This window comes from Pogona vitticeps, chromosome 5, assembly GCF_051106095.1.
Source record: "Pogona vitticeps strain Pit_001003342236 chromosome 5, PviZW2.1, whole genome shotgun sequence".
Classification (NCBI taxonomy): domain Eukaryota; kingdom Metazoa; phylum Chordata; class Lepidosauria; order Squamata; family Agamidae; genus Pogona; species Pogona vitticeps.
In genome coordinates, this window is record NC_135787.1 from 179,488,646 (window position 1) to 179,509,146 (window position 20,501).

General features: G+C 39.3%; 2 protein-coding genes across 5 annotated transcripts in view; one reads left to right on the forward strand and one right to left on the reverse strand.

Annotated features, from left to right (window-relative positions):
- CACNA2D4 (calcium voltage-gated channel auxiliary subunit alpha2delta 4) overlaps positions 1-20,501 on the reverse strand; it is a 176,227-nt gene that overhangs the window by 15,432 nt on the left and 140,294 nt on the right. For all 3 annotated transcript variants that reach the window (XR_013536775.1, XM_072999840.2, XM_072999839.2), the window contains 7 exons: positions 13,972-14,033; positions 12,463-12,477; positions 8,472-8,516; positions 5,757-5,819; positions 4,649-4,719; positions 3,523-3,598; positions 560-612 (listed from right to left, as the gene is read on the reverse strand). Coding sequence is in view for 2 of the 3 variants with exons in the window: in XM_072999840.2 (XP_072855941.2) it covers positions 560-612; positions 3,523-3,598; positions 4,649-4,719; positions 5,757-5,819; positions 8,472-8,516; positions 12,463-12,477; positions 13,972-14,033 (385 nt within the window). In the remaining variant the exon portion in view is untranslated. The remainder of the gene's footprint in view (positions 1-559; positions 613-3,522; positions 3,599-4,648; positions 4,720-5,756; positions 5,820-8,471; positions 8,517-12,462; positions 12,478-13,971; positions 14,034-20,501) is intronic.
- Positions 15,519-20,501, forward strand: part of LRTM2 (leucine rich repeat transmembrane protein 2) — a 39,849-nt gene continuing 34,866 nt past the window's right edge. For both annotated transcript variants that reach the window (XM_078376339.1, XM_078376338.1), the window contains exon 1: positions 15,519-20,458. The gene's annotated coding sequence lies outside the window, so the exon portion shown is untranslated. The remainder of the gene's footprint in view (positions 20,459-20,501) is intronic.

Below are 20,501 nucleotides of genomic sequence, written 5' to 3' on the forward strand. Positions count from 1 at the left end.
GCTGCAATAGCCTGTGACACACCTCACGTCTTCCTGAGAGGTGGGTTAGTTGATGAAGAAGTCTTCAAGGAGATGATATTTCAGATGGGCTGCTGAAAAAGTCATGCTTTCCATTACACCTCTCTCTCTCATATTCTCCTGAAGTATTTGGTCCCAGTGGTGGGTGTGGGGAAGAGACTAGTCCATAATTTACATGTAGTAGCAGGTATGCTGTCAATTTCAGAGCTCCAGCAATCCACTAACATAGTTCAAGTATGTCTTTTGTAATAACAACTATCTACACAGTGACTGCATCTTTCTTAACTCAGGTTTGGATTAGGAATGTCAATGGCTTGTTAATTCTCCTTGTAAATTTCCCATTACAGTAGAACTCCAGAATTTAAAAAAGCAAGTATGCTTTTAGTGTGAAGCCCCACAAATTAATATATATATATTTGGCTATTAAGAAACTCAAACATTATCTGATTAATACACAGCCACATCTACAAAATCGTGCAGAAATAACTTCTAGTAATCTGATATCTCAGCCCTAAAAATATTAGAAAAAAGTTGTACTCACAAGAGGCAATCAGTTATCAGCCACTTTACTGCTGCCAATAAGGCATAAAACGGCTGTTGAAAAAGAAGAAAGATAAAATCTCAGAAGAAAATCAATGTATTTTCCAGATGGTAAAAGCTAACACACAGAAGCCAACACAGTGAAATGCATTGCCTTGGAAGGTGGTAGAATCTTCCTTATTGGAGTTCTTAAAAATGGGGTTGGAAGGCCATCTATCCCTAATTCTCTAGCGGAGGATTTCCTAAATTGGCAGAAGATTTTACTTGGGTGGTACCATTCAGATCTATGATCCTTACAAGTTGTGGGAGCATGAAGTCTGAACAGGGAAGCAAAGCACCGTAGAATTTCAGGGAGGATGTCAGATGCACCTATTTACAATCTCTTCTCTCTCTAAGGACAAAAGGCTGGCTTGAAACCCTGTAGTTGAGTCTACTGGATCGCTTTAGTTCCAAATTTATACCTTGGAAGCATGTTACATGTGCAAAAATCCATCTGATAGTCTGATTTCAAGAATCACAGGCTTTTCAGGCCTAATTGTTCAACTATTTACCTTAATCACAAATTTTGTACCATTTTTGCCTGATGAAGACTTTCGGGGAACTTTAAAAACCTCATCTTACTTTGTTGTGACCCCAGCCAGACCTTTGATTCTAGGAAGGGATCACAGATCTACTTTTTAAGCTTATTCATCAGGGATGACAAAGCTGTTTTTGTGACTAAGTCACATGACTCCTTTTTCCTATTCGAAGTATTATTTTGTTATCACTCATAAGTGATTAAAAAAAAACCCACCCTGTACATTCTCACTTGATTTTAAAATAGAGGTGGACAACGTGTGACCCTCCAGACGTGGCTGGTCTACTGTTAGCTATCCTTGCCAATAGTTAGGAATCCTGGGAACTGTGATCCAAACAACACTTAGACAGTTGCATTTTGTCCATGCTTCTTTTTACGGAAAATAGACTAACACAGGAAACACAGAAAACAGTGTCCCTCTTCCTCATGCACTGAATTTTACGAGGGCATCTACTTGTAATCATCCCTGATTTTTCCAAAATTTCTTCCCTCTTTTTTGTTACTCAGAAAGTCCGTTGAGAAGAGAAAGAAGAAGCTATTGAGGGCAGCCTGGAAATATCTGGAAATATCCTAAACCTTATTAAGTAACTAGGGGACTGGTTCTCAACTCTCTAACCTCCAGAAATCAACACCTAGAAATCTAACCCACCACTGCTAACAATCCACAATTCCGGGAAGTGAAATCTAAAAATGGCTGGAGGATCAAAGATTAAGATCCACTAGACCAGAGCAAGTACAGGTGACAAAATCTCCTTCTTACTGAGGTTTACAATACCTGTCCAACACTAACTAGTGAAGCTATCCTTATTCAGTTAATACAACTTTCATTATGTAATCTAATTCAAAGCACTCAGCTCCAATCAGATAAAACTAATTAGTTAATCCAACTGTAAAAGTAAATCCAATTCTGTCCCATTAATGGAAGACCAATTTGATAGTTTCCTGGTGTTAGCAGCACTTTTTTGGATTTTTCTGTACACAGTTAATGGGCTCTAATGCTTTTTTACGATTTTACAGAGCAAATGAATCCGAGGTTTTGTATATTAACCAAATAAATAACAAGAATCTATCAAGATGGTGGGAGGAAACAAGGAATAAAATATTCATCCTAACTTTCCAATTTAGAATGATTTTTCCTATGTCTCCACGTTAATAAATAAGTGTGACCATTTGTACCAATACAAATAACTGGAAACAGATCCAAAAATTAGTCTTGGAAAATAGGGCCAGTTTTATCTGAATGGAAATGCTTGTTTCCCCTTTTACTTTCTTGGAATTGGGAATTGTTTATTATTTCATCTGTTTAACTTGTTCTTCTGAGTTCAGTTAGTTGTGTGTGAAGAAAAGTGGAAACTACTGTGACAGGAAAGTGAAAAGGATTAATTTGCTGCAGGTTCAAAACTGAGTGTTTGTGTATTTTAAATACCTTGGATTACTGGTAAAGAAAGCAAATCTCACTGGAAAGCTACTCTTTCCCCATTGTGTCCACTTTTGCCAGAGAGCGCTTGTTGTCCTGTTTCATGGAGCTCCAGCACTTCATACTTAAGTATTCAAACTAGGTCCAACATATGGTTTTAATATTCATTTTTTTCTTGAGTTACCATCACAATACTTCTGACAGAAAAGAGAATCTCTGGTTTTGTTGTAAACAACTAAAAACCTGTCTTCTGATCCGTCTTAAGGTAGGCATAGCCATACAAAGATATGTCATCATCTTGATCGGCCTCTTCCCCTGAGTCACTTTCCCAATGCCCTGTTTAGTATGGGATGTACCTTAGCGGCCCCTTCTGCCCTTGCACAGCCTTCTAAGAGTGCAGAAAAATAATCAAAAACCAGAATGATTCTGCTCCCACTGAACTCATCAGAAGCAAAGATAGTGCCTGCTCTAACATTGTTCTGTCCTGCTTTCCAAGCCTAGCAAAGATAGCATAGCCAAGGTGACCTAGTCTCTCATCAGAACTGCTTCGGAGGTGGACTCCCGTTGTCTTCACTTCTACTTTATACTAAACAGGGCTCGTTTTCCAAGTTTTCGGGGAAACACAATAATGTATTATGCATTATTGTGTTTCCCCAAAAATAAGACAGGGTCTTATATTAATTTTTGCTCCAAAAATGCATTAGGGTTTATTTTCAAGGGATGTTTTATTTTATAGTCGTGTCATCTTCTGGTTGCTGCACAATGCTGCACAAGGGTGGAGGGTGGGGTTTCACTTAACTGGGGCTTATTTTGGGGGTAGGGCTTATATTACGAGCATCCTGAAAAATCATAGTAGGGCTTATTTTCAGGTTAGGTGTTATTTTCAGGGAAACAGGGTAGTACTTCCAGATAAAGTAAGGTTTTGTACCGTAATAGTAGCCGGTGTTGCATATGATATAAGGATACTTACACTAAGAAGAGGGCGGGCACCACTGTGGTGATGGTGGGACGATTTACACATGGCTTGGTAATCAAACATTTTCACCCTGCAAAAACACAAAAGTTGACAATCAAACCCATGAGTCGAACAGCTGAAGTGGCCTTATGCTAAGAAGCCATCAGTATACCTAGGCCCAGCACTGCCTGCTCCGACTAGCCCCACCACTGTGTTATAGTCTCTTTCCCAACAGAGATTCAGACATGCCCATTTGTTCTGCAGAGTTTCTAAGATCCATTGTCAAAAACAGGACTGCCAGATGTCTTTTTTCTGATAATTGAGCTTACTGAGGATATTTCACAGCAAGGTCCAATGCTGCATAGCACTTGATCGATTATGCTGCACCTAAAGAAAAGATTTCTTTTAAAGTATGACCCTACCCCCATTATATAAAACCTCTATTTGTGATTCAGTTGAGTAACCCCAGCTGCTATTCTTTCATGCTGCAAAATCCAGAAATCCACTTATATCAGCTAGACACATCCTAGCAACCTTTTCTAGCCAGTTACAATACTCAACAGGTTCTCATTCTACTATGGAAATTTAGGAAGGATTTCTACATCAGGACCACGAGTTGCAGAGGATATGGATATAAGCCAGTAACTCCTTCACCATTATACCACTGCATTGTTTAAGGAAAGGGGGCATCACTGCTGACAGTACCTGCATTAAAAAGTTACGTATCTGCATTCCATTTCTTCTGTCTTTCAACACGCATTTCCAGAACATGTAATACAGCACATCTGTTGCACGGCACATGAACTCACAATCACAAATAGCCCAAATTCCTGCAAGTGCAGCAACCCTTCCTTCAGCTACTGCAATTACTGCTGACAGCTGATTTATCCTCTTGATCATGCAGTTCACACATTACATTTGTCAATGTGAGCATGTACTGCAGAACGGATGGGAGACTTCCTGTGGACCACAAATGTGTAATGTGAACCAGCCCATTTAATAACTGAGCCAGAACACTGTACCTAACCGTCCTTCTCTTTTCATATTTAACTATAATAATTCTCAATGGTGACAAATCATTTTGCTCCCACTGGCCTCCTATGTGAAAACAGATTAATACAGAGAACATGATCATACTTACTTTTTGAACATTCCCATGTTTATGAGCTGAGCCATAACTGAGCCATCCACCTCTCCGAAAAATGTTCCAATCTGTAAGCAAGGGGAAATACAAATTCAGAAGGGTATAACCTGTTAGTGCAAAACAGCTTCTAATCACTGTAGCTAATATAGCTCCATAAAATTTTGAAATACCTAGCTGATTAGCACCATTATAAAACAAATCCTTTAAACATGGGATACTCTTCTCCTTCTCCCCTTTAAAGCCCAATATGAGCATTTAAATGCTCATGAAGCCCAGTAAAGTTAGGAAAAGTCAAAGTAGCAAAAGAGAGCACAAAGATGCCCCAAATATTTTTTTTTGAACCATAGGAGGTTAAAGGAGGAAATAAACACCAAAGATTCGAATTAATTATTTCAAATCACAATAATCAACCTCAAGTGCAAAATAAACTAAGCTGGTTCAGAGGCTTTTAATTCAAATTCAGCCTCACTGATTCTGGCTGGAGCACTGGGCTTCACTGTGGCTATCATGGATAGCCACATGAACCTGGCTTACGGGGTAGTCTGAGTCACTATGTTTCTCAGCTTAACCTAACTCAGGCCATGGGCAAATGGGACGTTGGAGTGGTCTGGTTTGTCCTTAAAAGGCTCTTATTTTTAGTGAGATCTATTTTCACCTCTCGGTTGAACAATCCTCCCATTCTCACTGACTGAGCATTCTTCTCCCGTGAGAAGGGTCCAGACAGGTCTTTGGATTGCTCCAATTTAGCCCCTGTTCAATTAACGATATTCCCCTGTCCCACCTTTTCCTGTGGTTGTCATTCAGTGGGCTATGGAGATTTTCTCTTTGTTGTTGTTAAAATAAAGTAAGTGACATAGATAAACAGCAATGTATTTCATTTATCAAGAATAGTGCTGCATCATTCAGAATATATATACAGTATTAGAACATTTTAAATGGTAAAGTAGATTAAAATAGAGGGGGAAGTTTCTCTATTGTCCCTTTCAGTGCCACAACCCACCAAATAAGTCACAAGACCCTTTCCCTTTTTTCTTTAGTTCTTCTTTCACCCTCAGTTTTCTAAGTAGGCACAGAGAACTGTCATTGTTCACTAATTCATTCTTACCTGTTTGGAAACTTTAGAAACAAGTATGAATCCGTTATTATCAATGAGGAAACAACTGAGATTCTGAATTTAAAAAGAAAGGAAGATTTAGGAAGGATTTTCAAACATTAATAGAATTCAGTAGTTCCTAGTATGCAGATGTCTGGCCTGCCAACGAAAAATCTTGATTCTGTTTCTTATTTGCAAGTGACCTTATGCAGGGCTTTCCGCTCTTTTGTGCTTCTGTTTCCACGTTCCTTGAAATGGAAATCAGGAAACGTGACACTATTGTAGGCTGTTATTCTGTACTATTTTCTCCAAAAAAGAGGGTCATTTTAAATGTCTTCATCTGGAAATATCCCAAAATCCTCTTCTGCTTGACTTTGCCTATAGCCGGGATGGCAGATGGCGAGCAAGAACAAGAGTGAGAGGGCGCATGAACTTTCATCACTGAAACTGCCCATGGCTTTGGTGTTATTCACTACCCACTTTCAGCACCCTTCCTGGCACATTATCCTGAGAGAACGAAGATGCCACACTGAGGTCTACAGCAGTGGTCCCCAACCTTTGGCCTCCAGATGTTCTTGGACTACCACTCCCAGAAGCCTTCACCACCACTTTGGCTGGCCAGGATTTCTGGGAGTTGAAGTCCCAGAACATCTGGAGGCTCAAGGTTGGAGACCACTGGTCTACAGTACTCTTTGTGGCATGTCTGGGAATAAGGAAATGCAGAAATTTTTTTTAGTTCTTACCGTATTACAAATTAAATTCACGTGTTCATTAGACTTAGGTTAACTACTCTGAGTAACTTGAAGTTATTCTTCTCTGTGAATTCCTGTACTTCTGCTGTGCAGCTAAAGGAATTTAACAAAAAAATTCAATTCTCTAACAATAATCCCTTGTGATGCCCCTGCAGCTTAGCCACTCTTAGCTACCTCCTCCTTCTTCACGGCCAAAATGGTGATTATTAAGGAAAGCATTGCCTTTGCCCCCCAGAGTTCCGGCTGAGGGAATTCCTGGCGAATTCTGAAAGCTGCCATGCAAAAAATATAGAAGTCCCATACCTAACTCACCATCATAATTAGTCACAGTTATGGCTCTTGACGGTTTTCATAAAAAGTAATTAAGCTGAAGAACCCTATTGATATTCATGTTACATTTGAAGAGAAAAAGGAAACTGCAATTATGTAGGTTTCCTAAATCCATTCTAGAATTACAATGAAAATAAAATTCCTTCCAGTCTTCATAGACGCCTCCAAGGTTTTTTTTCTGTCTGCCATTTCAAATCACCTAATTGTCTAATCAGGAATTTAAAAGATGCGTTTTCCTGACTTTCCCCCTTGAGGATGATGGTCTCTAACAGTGGAAATAGCAGTCCAGATCTTTGCCCTGGCCAGCCTTGAAGATACCTGGGGGGCCTTGGACCAGCATAGCCCTTTTTTGAATGCAACAACAAACCAAAATTCTTCAGCATTCTGGCTTGCTGGGGACATGTTATGCACATGTCCCCAGCAAGCCAGAGGCAACAGGCTGTGCACACTCTCCAACTGCTCGCAGTGCAAGCAAGAGAAACTAACGAAGTCCTATACCTTCAATCTGAAGTTCATTTATTGTGATGTTCAAACCCACCACTCTGGCTTGTCTGTCCTGCAACTGGTCTGGGTCATGAGCTACATAAACATGGCTTCTCCTCAAAGAGAACAGCCACCGTGCTGAGCACAGTTGTCACAGTAAACAGCCGGTGGAAAAGCCATGGTTTTTGTTTTTTTAGCCATTCCTGCCTGCTTGAACAAAGAGCAATCACGCATTGTGCACTAGATAGCTGGTGAAGAGTTCAACCATTTTTTATCGTTACTTATAAAAATGGTTGTACTCTTTTTCACTTCAGTCTGCCTCACAGGCCATTGGGAGAATGTGTGCCTTGAATTGACAGCAGAAAAAGAAAAGAAGATTAACATGTAATTAAAAATTAATCCAAATAAATTTATTGTTGCTACTTTGTAATGCAATCAATCAATCAATCAATCAATCAGTCAGTCAGTCAGGCACATTGGACCACCTGGATTCCAAATCTGTCTCAAGAACAACTGATCTCTCTTTTTCAGCTCAAGATCAACTTATACCTTTTTTGCTGTAAGCAATTCATTATTTAAATTGTTGGTTGTTTTATCTTTATTTTGATTTTATACTATTATGTTTATTGTTTGGAACTGTGTATGTTTAATATGTAAACTGTGCAGAGTATCCTAGCAGCCAGATGGGCTGTATAAAATCCAAATAAACAAACAAACAAACAAGCATTGTGTAGCCAGTGATTTAAATTCAAATAGGAGGTAATAGACCACTGCCGCTAAAAGTGACTGCAATCCAATACAACAGATATGGAAAGGATCGGAAGAACTACAGAATATTTCCCTCTTGTGACCAGGGCTGGAGACAGTAGGTTTTCGTTCCATCCCCCATACAATATTTTTCATGAAAGTAATAGATGCTTCCACTTTAAAGGTGAATAGGACAAACACGAGAGGAGCCAAGTCATCACATCTATTTCTGTTGTCAGGCAAAGAAGGGTTAGAATGAGCCATGTTCCAGCCTTTTAACTTTTAAAAATAAATTAAAAACACCAATACAGAAATACTCAGGCTTCTCATCGAGATGTATGAAAACATTACATATTCTGCCCCTGAATCAGTGGATTATAGATCGGAACAAAATTTTGAAATCCTAGAAACGTACCTCATCCTGGCAGCTCAAGGGACACTGGCCATCCACACTGCTACACTGGAACAGAAAATAAATTAAACAATAACTTAATTTCTATTGCATTGATCTAAACGGCATTAAGAACCTCTACAGTTCTTAAGGAGGCATCACGTCTTACTCTGATAGTAAGAGTAAAGAGATGAGTTATGTTCTCTGCCACAATATTTTTCATCTTGGGACCGTCTAGGTATTTTTGGACTACAACTCCCACAGTCCCTGATTATTAGTCATAACAGCCATGCGGCTGATGGGAATTGCATTCCAAAAGAACCTAAAAGTTGCCAGTTGGACAAGGTTCTCCTACAAGCAGGATCATGTTCATTTAAGCAACAAGAGAAGTACTCAGGGGTCTTCTCACTTCAGTTCTTCTTCCTATAATGGACTGAGGCCCAACATACAGAGAAGAAAGCAGAGTGGTGTTTCTTTTGGTATTATACACATGAAGTAACAGGAGTTAGTAGCATGTATGTATGAAAAACTGGTCCATATTCCTGGTTTTCCTCCTAACTTTGCCATTACAGAGAATGGAACCAAAGTTAAAATCTATTGAAGATTTGTTAAATTGAAAATAAAAGGGCTCACTTTGGTCCTAGTGGATTTCAGTTTTAGTAGGGCTACGCCACTTCTCATTACATGTCTTTTCTATAATGTTTCAAACTGGAGACATGCATAAAATCATCCTGGGAGTTTGGGCCAACCATCATCATCATGCCCAGGTTCACATTTCCTGTCTGTTCACATACATGCGCTCCTGTCAAATACTGCATAATACAGACGCAAAAGACTGTCATTTTTGTTGTAAACACTCATCCGTTTCAATCAGTCTGGAGAAGAAGGTACTCCTAGAATTACTTCTGGTGCATATTTCAAAACATATAGCAATTATTTTGAAGATCAGTTTTTATGGGCCACATTTGTACCATCTAAGTCTCAGAAGGCTAATCAATGTTTAATCCTTTCAACCTCACACAGTGATGCCTCCATTTCTCACAAATCTGCCTTAGACACCAAATGAAGGCAGGTAACCATCTTGCAAGTTATAGGATTTTAATGCAAGGCAAGTAGGCCTTTGGTAAAGAAACTGTTATTTATTGTCCTATAAAGTGCTAAAGAGAATTTTTATAATTCCTCTGTTTTTCTAGATATCTAGTCAGGTAGGGAAATACGGGAGCAATCTCCTTACCTCATGGTAGAACAATGAAGGCAATTGGCTTAATTAATTAGCTGCATGCACATTTTAGGGAACTGACAGTGCTACTCAATGCTAGTTACTTCAATGAGGATGTACAACAGGGATTGTGGAATAATTATTGCAGCAAAAGAAATTTTCAGTGGAGGTAAGCATGGCAGAACGATACCCTCTCTATTAATAGCAACAGTGAAGAAAGTAGTGGTAATCTTGGCAGCATTTTGTTTTCTGGTAACATTTTGACAAATTATATATGAACAGTGTACAGTGGCCTTAGGCACTGTTCATTTGCTTCAGCTGTACAGTTGCAGTAAACGAAAGATGACATCTGTCACAACGCTAAACTGAACAGGATCTTAAGGGTTAAATGGTGAGTAAGAAAGTCTTACAAGCCCTTGTAGGCTTCATAATTATCCAGCATACTGTGCTTACTGCCATGATGCCTGCTTCTTTGAAATACTTTGCTACGGTATTTATATATATTTTAACCAAATGCCTTTTTCTCAACTAAGAACAACAATAATGGGAGAAAACATGGTGATTGTAATATAGATCTATAACATTTAAGCATGAGACATCAGCATGTTCTGTACTTGTCTCAACGGATTTACAAAGCTTGGTAAATAAAAGTGCTACCAGTGGCCCTCTATGAGTCTCAGTCAAACTCACAAACGGACATACAAATGACTGAGTTACAATGACTGGGGCTGAATGGGCAGGCCACTTTCTTTAAATGTGGGTGGGAGAGCCTTTCTTCACCCAAACTGAAGCTAAAGATTTTTCTTTTCTTTTTAAGTAATAGAGGAATGCATTTCTACTATTTTAAAGAGGTACAGTGAAAATGAAGAAATAAATAAGTTGAAACTTGGCAATCAAGAGATTTGGCTTTGCTATATACAACAGAGGCACTGATTTATCTTGGATTTAGGGTGGGAGAAAGGAGAAAGAACCACCTCACTTAAATATTTCTAGCAGGCTAGACTATTATAAAAAGAGGGAGCAATTCTTCCCATCTGTTCTGTCCCATTTGTGGCAGAGACGGTGGAATATTCTTTTACTTCATATCAACAGTCACTTGAATTGCACTGGGTAAACCTGGCTGACTTACTGTTTGAAAGTTTGGCTGTTGTCTTCACATTGTCTATTAGTTCAAGAAGTTATGGAATCCAGAAAGCTAATTTGATATGCAGATTCAAATCAGCACCTACTGTATCCTATTACTTTGATTAATCGGCACTACCCTGTCAAACAGGAATGCAAATATTTTCTGGAGACAAGAACTGACTGTGATAATCAGATTCCCACTAGTCTGTTTAATATTCCTGTGCCCATCTGTGCATATTAATAAAAATGCCTGGTTGGTTGTGAACGTTTAAAAAAATGCTCCTGACTAGCTCTATACTACATAGAGAGAAAAGTATCTTTTCTTTGTGAATGCTGGTTCACTTTCACAAAGCTGCATTCGGTTGTGATTACTTTGACCTATGCTTCTACTGGCAGAAAAAGGCAAGCCAACAAGAGTATATTTTGGAGATGCTGATTTCTACATTGCTTTGAAGTGTGGAATAAGAGTATTATGTCTCATTATTACTCTTTATGTGTTACTTAACATTCAGACCTATCTTTAGACAAAGCAAAATGTAAGAACATCCTCAGTAAATCAGAGGTTTTGTATCTCTTGGCACCAATTTAAGCCTTGCATTGTTTGGACAGTGGGAGAAACACCACCACCACCATCAGTTCACAACCTGGTATATATAAGGGAACAAACGCTCTGTCCACTTTCTGCTGCAACTAGAAGCAAGCTGTCTTCATAGCTTATCATCCATTGCTCCATAGAATATCATAAAGCTCAACAGTATTTGGCTACATTGTGGATGCATAATGCCTAAGGCTTCAAGCTGCTTCTGAATCTTATATTTTTTTTTCCATTATTCATGCTACCAATCTGGCTTTAGATTTAGGCATCTACAACTGGGCCTCCCCAAAGCAGCCTCTCTAGCCCAAGAAAATGATTACTAGAGGGTCAGATAAATCTGCCCTGTGGGATAGACTCTGGGGTGGAGAAACAAGAAGATAACAGAAAATCAGGTCTGAGAAAGTGGACTTGTCCATGGAAGCTCACATTAAAATAAAACAGTCTTTAATATGCCACAGCTTTTTTTGTCTTCTTTATTTTTCATTCTTTTTATTCTTTATCTTTTGTTTTTGCCCGATATAAAAATCAGCTGGAAGCAACTTGTTTTGTGAGTGGATTGACTTTAAGGGATACGCCAACTATCTTGCACCACAATCTCCCCCATTTTGTAAAATCCAGTGACCTCCTATGGCGTTTGGGGATGCACAGACCACTATGGGGGGGGGGAATGCAGAACCTTGCTACCCATGCTTAAGTGCGGATGTAATAAACCTCCATCAAGCAACTCAAACAAGCAACTTGTTCTGCTTGTTTTCTGTATTTGTCACTGTTACAGTTGCCTTCAAGCCGGACTCAGAGCAACTGTAACAAGGCTTTCAAGGTAAGTAACATAGTTAAGGAGAGTTTTTATCAGCTCCATACACCCAAAGTGCTGAGTTGGGATTCAAACCAAGGCCTCCTGAGTTTCATTGCTTTATCCACTGCACCACACTGGTATCTTTCTACATTTAGTTATACCTAACCATGCATTCAGCTCAGCAAATGACAAGAATGATGCATGACTAGCAAAGCTTCATGAAGCACACAGGCAAGAGGTTCTGGGAAATGGCTTGGCCTTCTCAGAGGTCCTTACTTACATCTGTGTCATTAGGCTGGAAGATGAAAAATTGAAGAGTCAGCATACACAGCATTTGAGTACATAGAAAGGGCAGAAAAATAAGAGACAAAATGTGCATTAGCAACTTGTTGAACCACTATTAAGTGCCAATGAGCTAAGAAGGGCGTTGTCACACATGAATGGGTTTTGGAAACAAAAGCTGAAATGGGAGCAAACTTATTCAACATTCTTAATAATCATTCCTTCCCCACTGATACATGTAATTCTCTGTGTGTGTGTGTGTGTGTGTGTGTGTGTGTGTGTGTGTGTGTGTGTGTGTGTGTGTGTGTGTGTGTGTGTGTGTGTGTGTGTGTGTGTGTGTGTGTGCACGTGTGCGTGTGCGCGCATGTGTGTTTCCTCCCTCTTCCCCTCTCACACACATACCAAGTTCACTGGGCTTTAAAATCCAAGCAAATTACACCTGTCTCTCAAGAGTGCTGTGTAACAACACATTCATACATCAATTCTAAATGACCATCTTCACCCTGCTCAACTTCCTCCACCTTTCATAATCATACCTCCTTCATCCATTCAAAGTAGTGATTTCTTCAGATGTCAGCCAGTGGTGACTTTTGCCCCACGGCAAATAAGTTCTTTATGAGAGAAGGATTTTTACTGGAACACTTTGTGTGTGGGGAGAAGAGTTAAACCGTTCCCCTTGGTGACACGATCCTGATGAGCCTACCCATCGCTATTATTTACAAAGTTATAAATCAGCACATTAAATGCATTAATGAATTTACCATCACATCTTGCTTGGACCTCAGTCAAAAGATTTAGTTCAGCTTAAATATTCAAGGCTTGTTTATAATGCAATATAAAACAACCGGAATCTTGACTACCATATATTTACTATCTGCATCTCAGCATAAATATCATTAACTTAAATTATCAGCCTTTTAATGTAAACAAAGCAAAGCAAATGCTAGAGGTAACATGTTCCAAACCGAGCAACCAGCACCAAATTAGAAGAGCATTTGATTGTCTCAGCCAGAAATATATGAATCAAGCTTAATGCAAATGGTTTGGGGGAGAAGAAATTGTGACCTAGAGGAAGAAGGGTGTGTGTAGTGTAATGCTATGCAATCAGGACAGTAAAGTGGAACAGGTAGATATTCTGAAACTGAGACCTAAAGTTGAAGAGGATTTTTGGGAGGCTGAAGTAGTAAAGGCATAATTCTACAATTAAATGTGTCAGCTGCAGTGGATTTAATGCCATGCCAAGCTTGTGACTGTTAACATGATGTTCTGAGAACAGACTGGCAGCTGATGCAGCAGTAGAATTGTCAAAGGATTACCAAAATGTGTAATTTAAAAACTAATCTGTTGCACAAATCTGTTTAATACACATTTTAGAAAGATTCATGTGGAAGTATGGCAAGGAAAATATCAGCTGTCCCATCCTGTTTGCATATCTTTTGTGACACTAGCCAACAGAAAGTGACTCCTCCATTTTAAAATACATCAGGATAAATATCAGCATCCTTACCTGCTGGGCAGTCATCCACAACTTACGCTGGAGTAATTCCAGTTTCATTTGCAAACCCACAGCTATGGAGAAACAAGACAAAAATTGAAGGGTTTGAGAGAAAGAAAATTACAAATGTGTAATAGGGACAGGAAATAAAGACATTGTGGGGCCACCAGAAGAAATCACACCAGCTATAAGTGTAAATGACAGGTAAATGCTGAGTCAGTCTATAAAGTGAGAGTCAGAGGTTTAACAAGGTAATGGAAACGGAAGTTTCAACTGCTGTTCTGTACACTGACACTTGCCTCCCACTAAACACTACCGAGATCCAACAGACTGCCAAAATGCTTTCCCTTTTGGTTGGTGTAGAAGATAATAAAAGCCATTTGATGCAATCACGCCTCAAACTCAAAATAGTTTGGTGTGTGAAAAAGTACTTCCCTCTCACTGGCCTGAATTTCCTACCATTTGGCTTACCTGGATGACTGAAGAGTCTAATTCTATGAAGTTTTTCCTAACTATTTTCTGCACACCAAACATAATTTTATGTGCTTCTGTCATGCTCTACTTTACCAGGACTTTTGAAGGTAAACTTCCCCCATCATTATATCATCATAGGTGAATCCCTCAGCCTCTTGATAATTCCAGCTGCCCTTTCCTGCAGTTTTGCAATGTCTTTTTGAGTTGAACAAGGAAAGATGGAAAACTTTCAGGGCTCACCAGTATTTATAAATCTGTGACTCAAGCAAGATAATTCAGAATTAATGACCTGATCCATCTCAGGCAACGATGTGAATAGTACATAGCTTATGGTTTACAAAAGATCCTTCCTGATTTATTTACTCATCCTTTGTGGTCCCCTTAGGAAGCAAAAATCTCTTAGTAAACAAGACACCACTTTGTTTAAAGAGAAAAATGGCAGGTGTAAAAAACCCCACTATTTTTTCATGCCACAATGTTCAATTTTAGTGGTAAAATCAGCAGTAATAGCATGGTACACGTCTCATTCCAGATTCTGGGAACTGCACCTGGTCATGGAGAAATAGCACACCTTTAAATGTAAAATGTGTGTCTAATCTGGTTTCATCTTAATTGGGAAATCATAATATACTGGAAATGCCAAGTGAACACCTTTCCTTTCAGATCAGGTCTTTCAGCTGTTGTATTACTCTATTTAAAATATTTTACTCTGTTCTTTGGCCACAAAGGTTCCCCAAACATCTTAGGTTTCATCAATAAAAACAAAGGCAGTTCCTGACAGGCTTACAATCTTAAAAAAAGAAAAGGAAAACAGAATAGGTAATAAAGAGAAAAATAAGCAAGCTCTGGTACCATGCTGTAAGCCGCCCAGAGACCTTCGGGTAGTGTGGGCGGCATATAAGTTAAATAAATAAATAAATAAATAAATGAATGAATGAATGAATGAATGAATGAATAAATAAATAAATAAATAAATAAATAAATAAATAAATAAATAAATAAATAAATAAATAAATAAATAAATAAATTTGTTAAAGTTAGATGGTTGCTCTTGTATGTAACAGGAATGGTAGCAGTTTAGGGAGTTATGTTAAATATAGTTAGCCTCTCAGTGCAAGGTGTCTGAGTGGCCCTTCTACATCTCTCTCTGCAGCACACTTATGTCAACACTCTGTCAACATGTGCCGTCCAGTAACTTTTGACTTGTGGCAACTCTGTGAATTAATATCCTCCAGAAAGTCCCCTCATTAATAGCCTTCTATCCAGAAAGCTCTTTTCTAACATGACATTTCAAATGAGTCATTTTTTTTCCTGTCAGCCTTCCTCATTGTCAAATCTCTCACTGGAGACTTGGCCTTTAGTCTCCAAAGATGAATCTTTATTGTCAAAGATCTTCTCTGCCCCCATAGCTGCCTTTCTGAGTCTTAGTCTTCTTCTAATTTGGCTACAATTGTCGTTTGGATGGATAATTGAACTGAGCTATAGCAAATGTGTACCTATTTTGATTTCCTCGTTGTTATGCAATTCTTCTGTAGTACAGTTTTCCTAATGTTCAGTTGAGTTTTGTTTCTTAGTTTCTTGTTTAACTTTTATCCGTGATTATGTGGGATCATTCCTGTTTTCTGCCAGTAACAGGGCATCATCTACATATCTTATATTACCTATGTTTCTTCCACCAATTTTCACTCCATCTAAATCTAATCCAGTTTTCTGCATAAGTTCTGCATATAGCTCAAAAAGACATAGATACATGTCCTTGTCTGACACCTTTGCCTATTGGAAATCATTCTGCTCTTAATTATTCTGATATTAACATTTGAACCACATGTCATTCCTGGGTCCTGTTTCTGTCAAGAGCATAAACCTTCACCATCTTCTGCTTCCAGTTATATAGTCTATTTGATTTCTGTATTCACCACCTGGTGACACCCACATGTACAATTGTTTGTTCAGCTGCCCGAAGCATGTATTAGCAGTAAACAGCATATCTGAAGCATGTATTTGCTTATTTCTGACTCCTAGGCCAAATTCTTCGGTACAGTAGTTTTTGGTTATGCTTTATTTCTTCCTTTTGTATTTCTGTCACCTATAAATATCAGCATTTTCTGTTTTGGTGTGTGATTATTTTCCACTTAGACACTTGCCTAAAAGCTTTCCATTTCTTCTTCAGCATCTATAGCTGAAATATAGACATGGATGATGGCTGTGATAATAGGTTTTCCATGAAATCCGATCGATATTATTTGCTCAGAATTTACACTATAGCTAGTGCATATCCACTCATTATTAGAGCCAAACCTTTTTTTTTCTGAGTTTGTCTTTCCAGACAACTTTGTAATTATCGGATTGAAATTTGAAAATGTTATTGGACCATTTCAGCAACATAGAGAGGGGGTAACAGCCTGTCCTCCATACTACTTTACCCAGGCTTCATGCTCTAGAGAGGACTCTCAATACAGAGCATGTTACCATAGTCTCTCAAGACTGAAGGATGCCTATGATGAGTGTCACAGTCCAAGATATCACAGGAAGCCTCTCACCATGGATAAGGGCACCAGGGCCCAGTCCACCATGCAGGGTATCAAGTCCAAAGACACTCACTGCGCAGCTGGTCATGACAAAGCAGAGGCAGGAGCACTAGGCTGGGAGCTGGGTCAAAGGACCAGGAGCACAGAGATGGAACAAGGTGCTGAGATGCAGGAGATCAGCATGTACCAGATACAATGTGCCTCAGTTCCTGTCCAACTGTGTTTCTCCCGGCACTGCCAATGCTAAGAAAAGGACCAAACCTTCATTCCTAAACCACTTTCTACATCATGTCTGAAGAAACACGGATAGAGCTGAATAAATATCAAAAATCGAGGGGGAGGGATAGAGCTCTCATTTACTAAACTGAGAATCAGCAAATTTCCTACCTTCAGCCAACTGTTTTTATTGAGTATGATCCCAGATAATATAGATAAAGTAAAGGAGTGTATAGTCATACATATACTGTAGTCACCACAGCCAGAATTCTCTATGCCAAAAATTGGAAAAGTCCAATGGTACCGAAAGAAGAAGATCTTACGGAGAAGATAAGGGAAACGGCAGAAATGGACATTCTATCAGAAGTGATGAAGGACTGTTCTTTACAAAAGGCAACTGAAAGATGGGACTTATTCTACAAATGGTTAGAGTCACCAGACAGTGCTTGAATAACATAGATCAAAATGTGAATTAAAATCTGGAAGGCAGAAAATAGTAGAAAAGCTGAGTTTGAATTTTGATATTGCTATATGAATAGAATGGATGTTAGTATATTTTTTATCAAAACAATTAAAAAAAAACCTGTCCCTGCTGCCTACCATCAAGGCTCTGATATCTAGAACTCCTACCTCACCAAGACATTTTAGAGACTCCAAATGCTGAGTGACAGTTGCCTGCCTACAGTGACCTGACCTATTCATGGCAAAGGCAAAAAAATCTGACACTAAGACCTTGGTTCGCAGGTAAATCTACTAGCCATGATGTTGCACTACTTACATATGTTAAATTTGAAGCTGGAATACGGCTCTGAAGGAGCCAAAACCACAGAGAAAACTTAATTCCATACTATGTGTGAATTGAACCTGGCAGCTGGCATCAGGGGCAAAGTACATCATTTCTGCTCTTACAGCTGTGATGTCAGCATCCTTCATGTCATGTTTCTACTGCTGGTACATCTTGCAGCATACTTATTATAAAAAGAATCTGAACACAGTGAAATGGGGACTAGAATTGCTTCCCACAGCTGCCTTTTTCTGGAACATGCACAACTAGATAAGACACAAGATTCATCTGGATCTAGGTTTGAAGGATATAATGGCACCGGGACTGCTAGGATTTACTCAGATACTCTTGGCTAATATTATGTGAATTACTTTGGGGATGCACAATGGATCTGAACAGGTCATAAAAGGCAGACTTTTGTCTGAGTGCTAAAAAGCATCTAGCAAGGATAGAGCTTTGACCTGGCCCCGTGGGATGGAGCTGGGGACTAGGGAGCCTTGCTGAAAGTCTACATAACTATGAGAAATAATTCCTGCACTTCTTCAGCACAAGCCTCTGCATGTTGGAGAGCTGTATATTATAAGCTGTAAAGTGCTTGCTGATTTGATCTGGAAGACAGTTTGCCTTTTGTATACAGATTAAATTCCCTGTGTCCCATGAAACATATAAAAGTGGAAGCCATTCTTTCCATCACAGCCAGATCAAAACAGGAATGAATATTATTCAGGAGTTAAAGCTTCCTTAGACTTTTGAGCCGTTAGTACTCGGACAAGTAACCTTGCAAGCATAGGAAGCTATCAAATATTTCATGTTTTCATCAAAAGGAGTCTTAATTCTTGAAATATAGCTCCAAGAGAAAGAAAAGCATGGTGAGAAATCCAGTTTCTCTACTTACTACAGAAAACATAAGAAACTCCCATTGCATGTAATAATTAGAAGACAGTCAAGTTACAAAAACATGAAGATTATTACAGTACATAGTAAATTATTTCTATATTGCCATAATAGAGAAGGTGTATATACAGAAAGGAAGCACAAGGAAATGACATGTAAAGGTACAATGGGACAAAGAAGCACCAGATAGTTCAGGGCCAGGTATAGGACGGAATATCATACAACAGTTAGTTCTCAAGTTAAAAATATCAATGTCTTTTCAAAAGGCACGTGTCCAAGAGATATGAAGAACTCTATTAAAATATGTCCTCTGTTCAGTGGGAATCACTGGCAGCTGGTACTTGTCATAAATGGTAGTGAAGAAAGTACAATAAGTCCAGGGTGGCAAATGACTGTTCGCTAATGTTGGCCAAGGGTGGAGCTTTGCTCCATTGTTGCTGAATGTGAACCATCAGGAAAGTTAAAAAAAATAATTAAAAAGGAACTAAAGCAAATATAATCTGCCCCAAAAATTTGATAGCAAGCAGTTAAAGCTGCTAAGATGACAAGTAATTCTGCATGAATTTAGCTTTGGGAAGCAGAGATTGAGGGCAGGTGATCAGAAAGGAAATTTTGCAGAGACGATGACATAGAGCAGTGGTCCCCAACCTTGGGCCTCCAGATGTTCTTGGACAACAACTCCCAGAAGCCTTCACCACCACCTCTGCTGGCCAGGATTTCTGGGAGTTGAAGTCCAGGAACATCTGGAGGCCCAAGGTTGGGGACCATTGACATAGAGAACAATCTGTGAGAAAAGACCACTGAAAGGTGGGAAACTGGTAACGCAGGATGCAACCATGGGTAGGCCCAGCAATCAGCCACAGCAATGAAGAAGCGAAAAATGTTTCAGGTTCACTTATGTCTGTACTGACAGTGGCGTGAATGGCAAATTTAGCTTGGAGTGCAATTCCAATGATTTTGTTTTATTAACTCAAAAATGTACAAGCACCTTATAGCCCCTTGCCCTGAGCCTTTGTTTTTTAACTGCCCTGCACAATTTTCTTCGAAAACGTATCCTTTACTAGTCAACTTTTTAGTTTCACCGTAGCCAGTGGCTGTTCCCGGTGAGCCACTGCAATCACTCTTTCGCCAGTCCACTGTTTTGGACCCCCTTTGACATGTAATGTCCTTTCTTTTAGGTCACTAGAGAGGCCAGAAGTTATTTTCCATTCCAGCCCCCAACCCTTCAAAGAACCTGCTCTGCACACAAAGCTATTTCTCCTGCTTTTTACAGTGCCGTTTATTGTGCACAACTGGTCTCTACCACCCCCACCCTCTACTCCCCACTGCTTCATGACAAGGAGAAGGCAGAAAGAAATTTAAATCCATCTTGATAATCTGCTCCTCCTTCACTCTGATAGGTCTCTGTCAAAAAGAGGTGAAGAGGGTTTAAGCAACACCGGAGCACCTGCTGTTTCTCTAAGAGAAGATGAGGGTAATTCTGAGCTTTCAAGCGCCTGCCGGACTGAGGGAATGGAGGTGAATTGAGAGTGAATTCCGCCGTTGAATTGAGAGCGGATTCTACCAGATTGCCTGGGTCAACTCCTTCACACTGGGTGCGCTTGTGAGTTTGAACGTACGTGCATGCTCATGTGTGTGTGTGTATG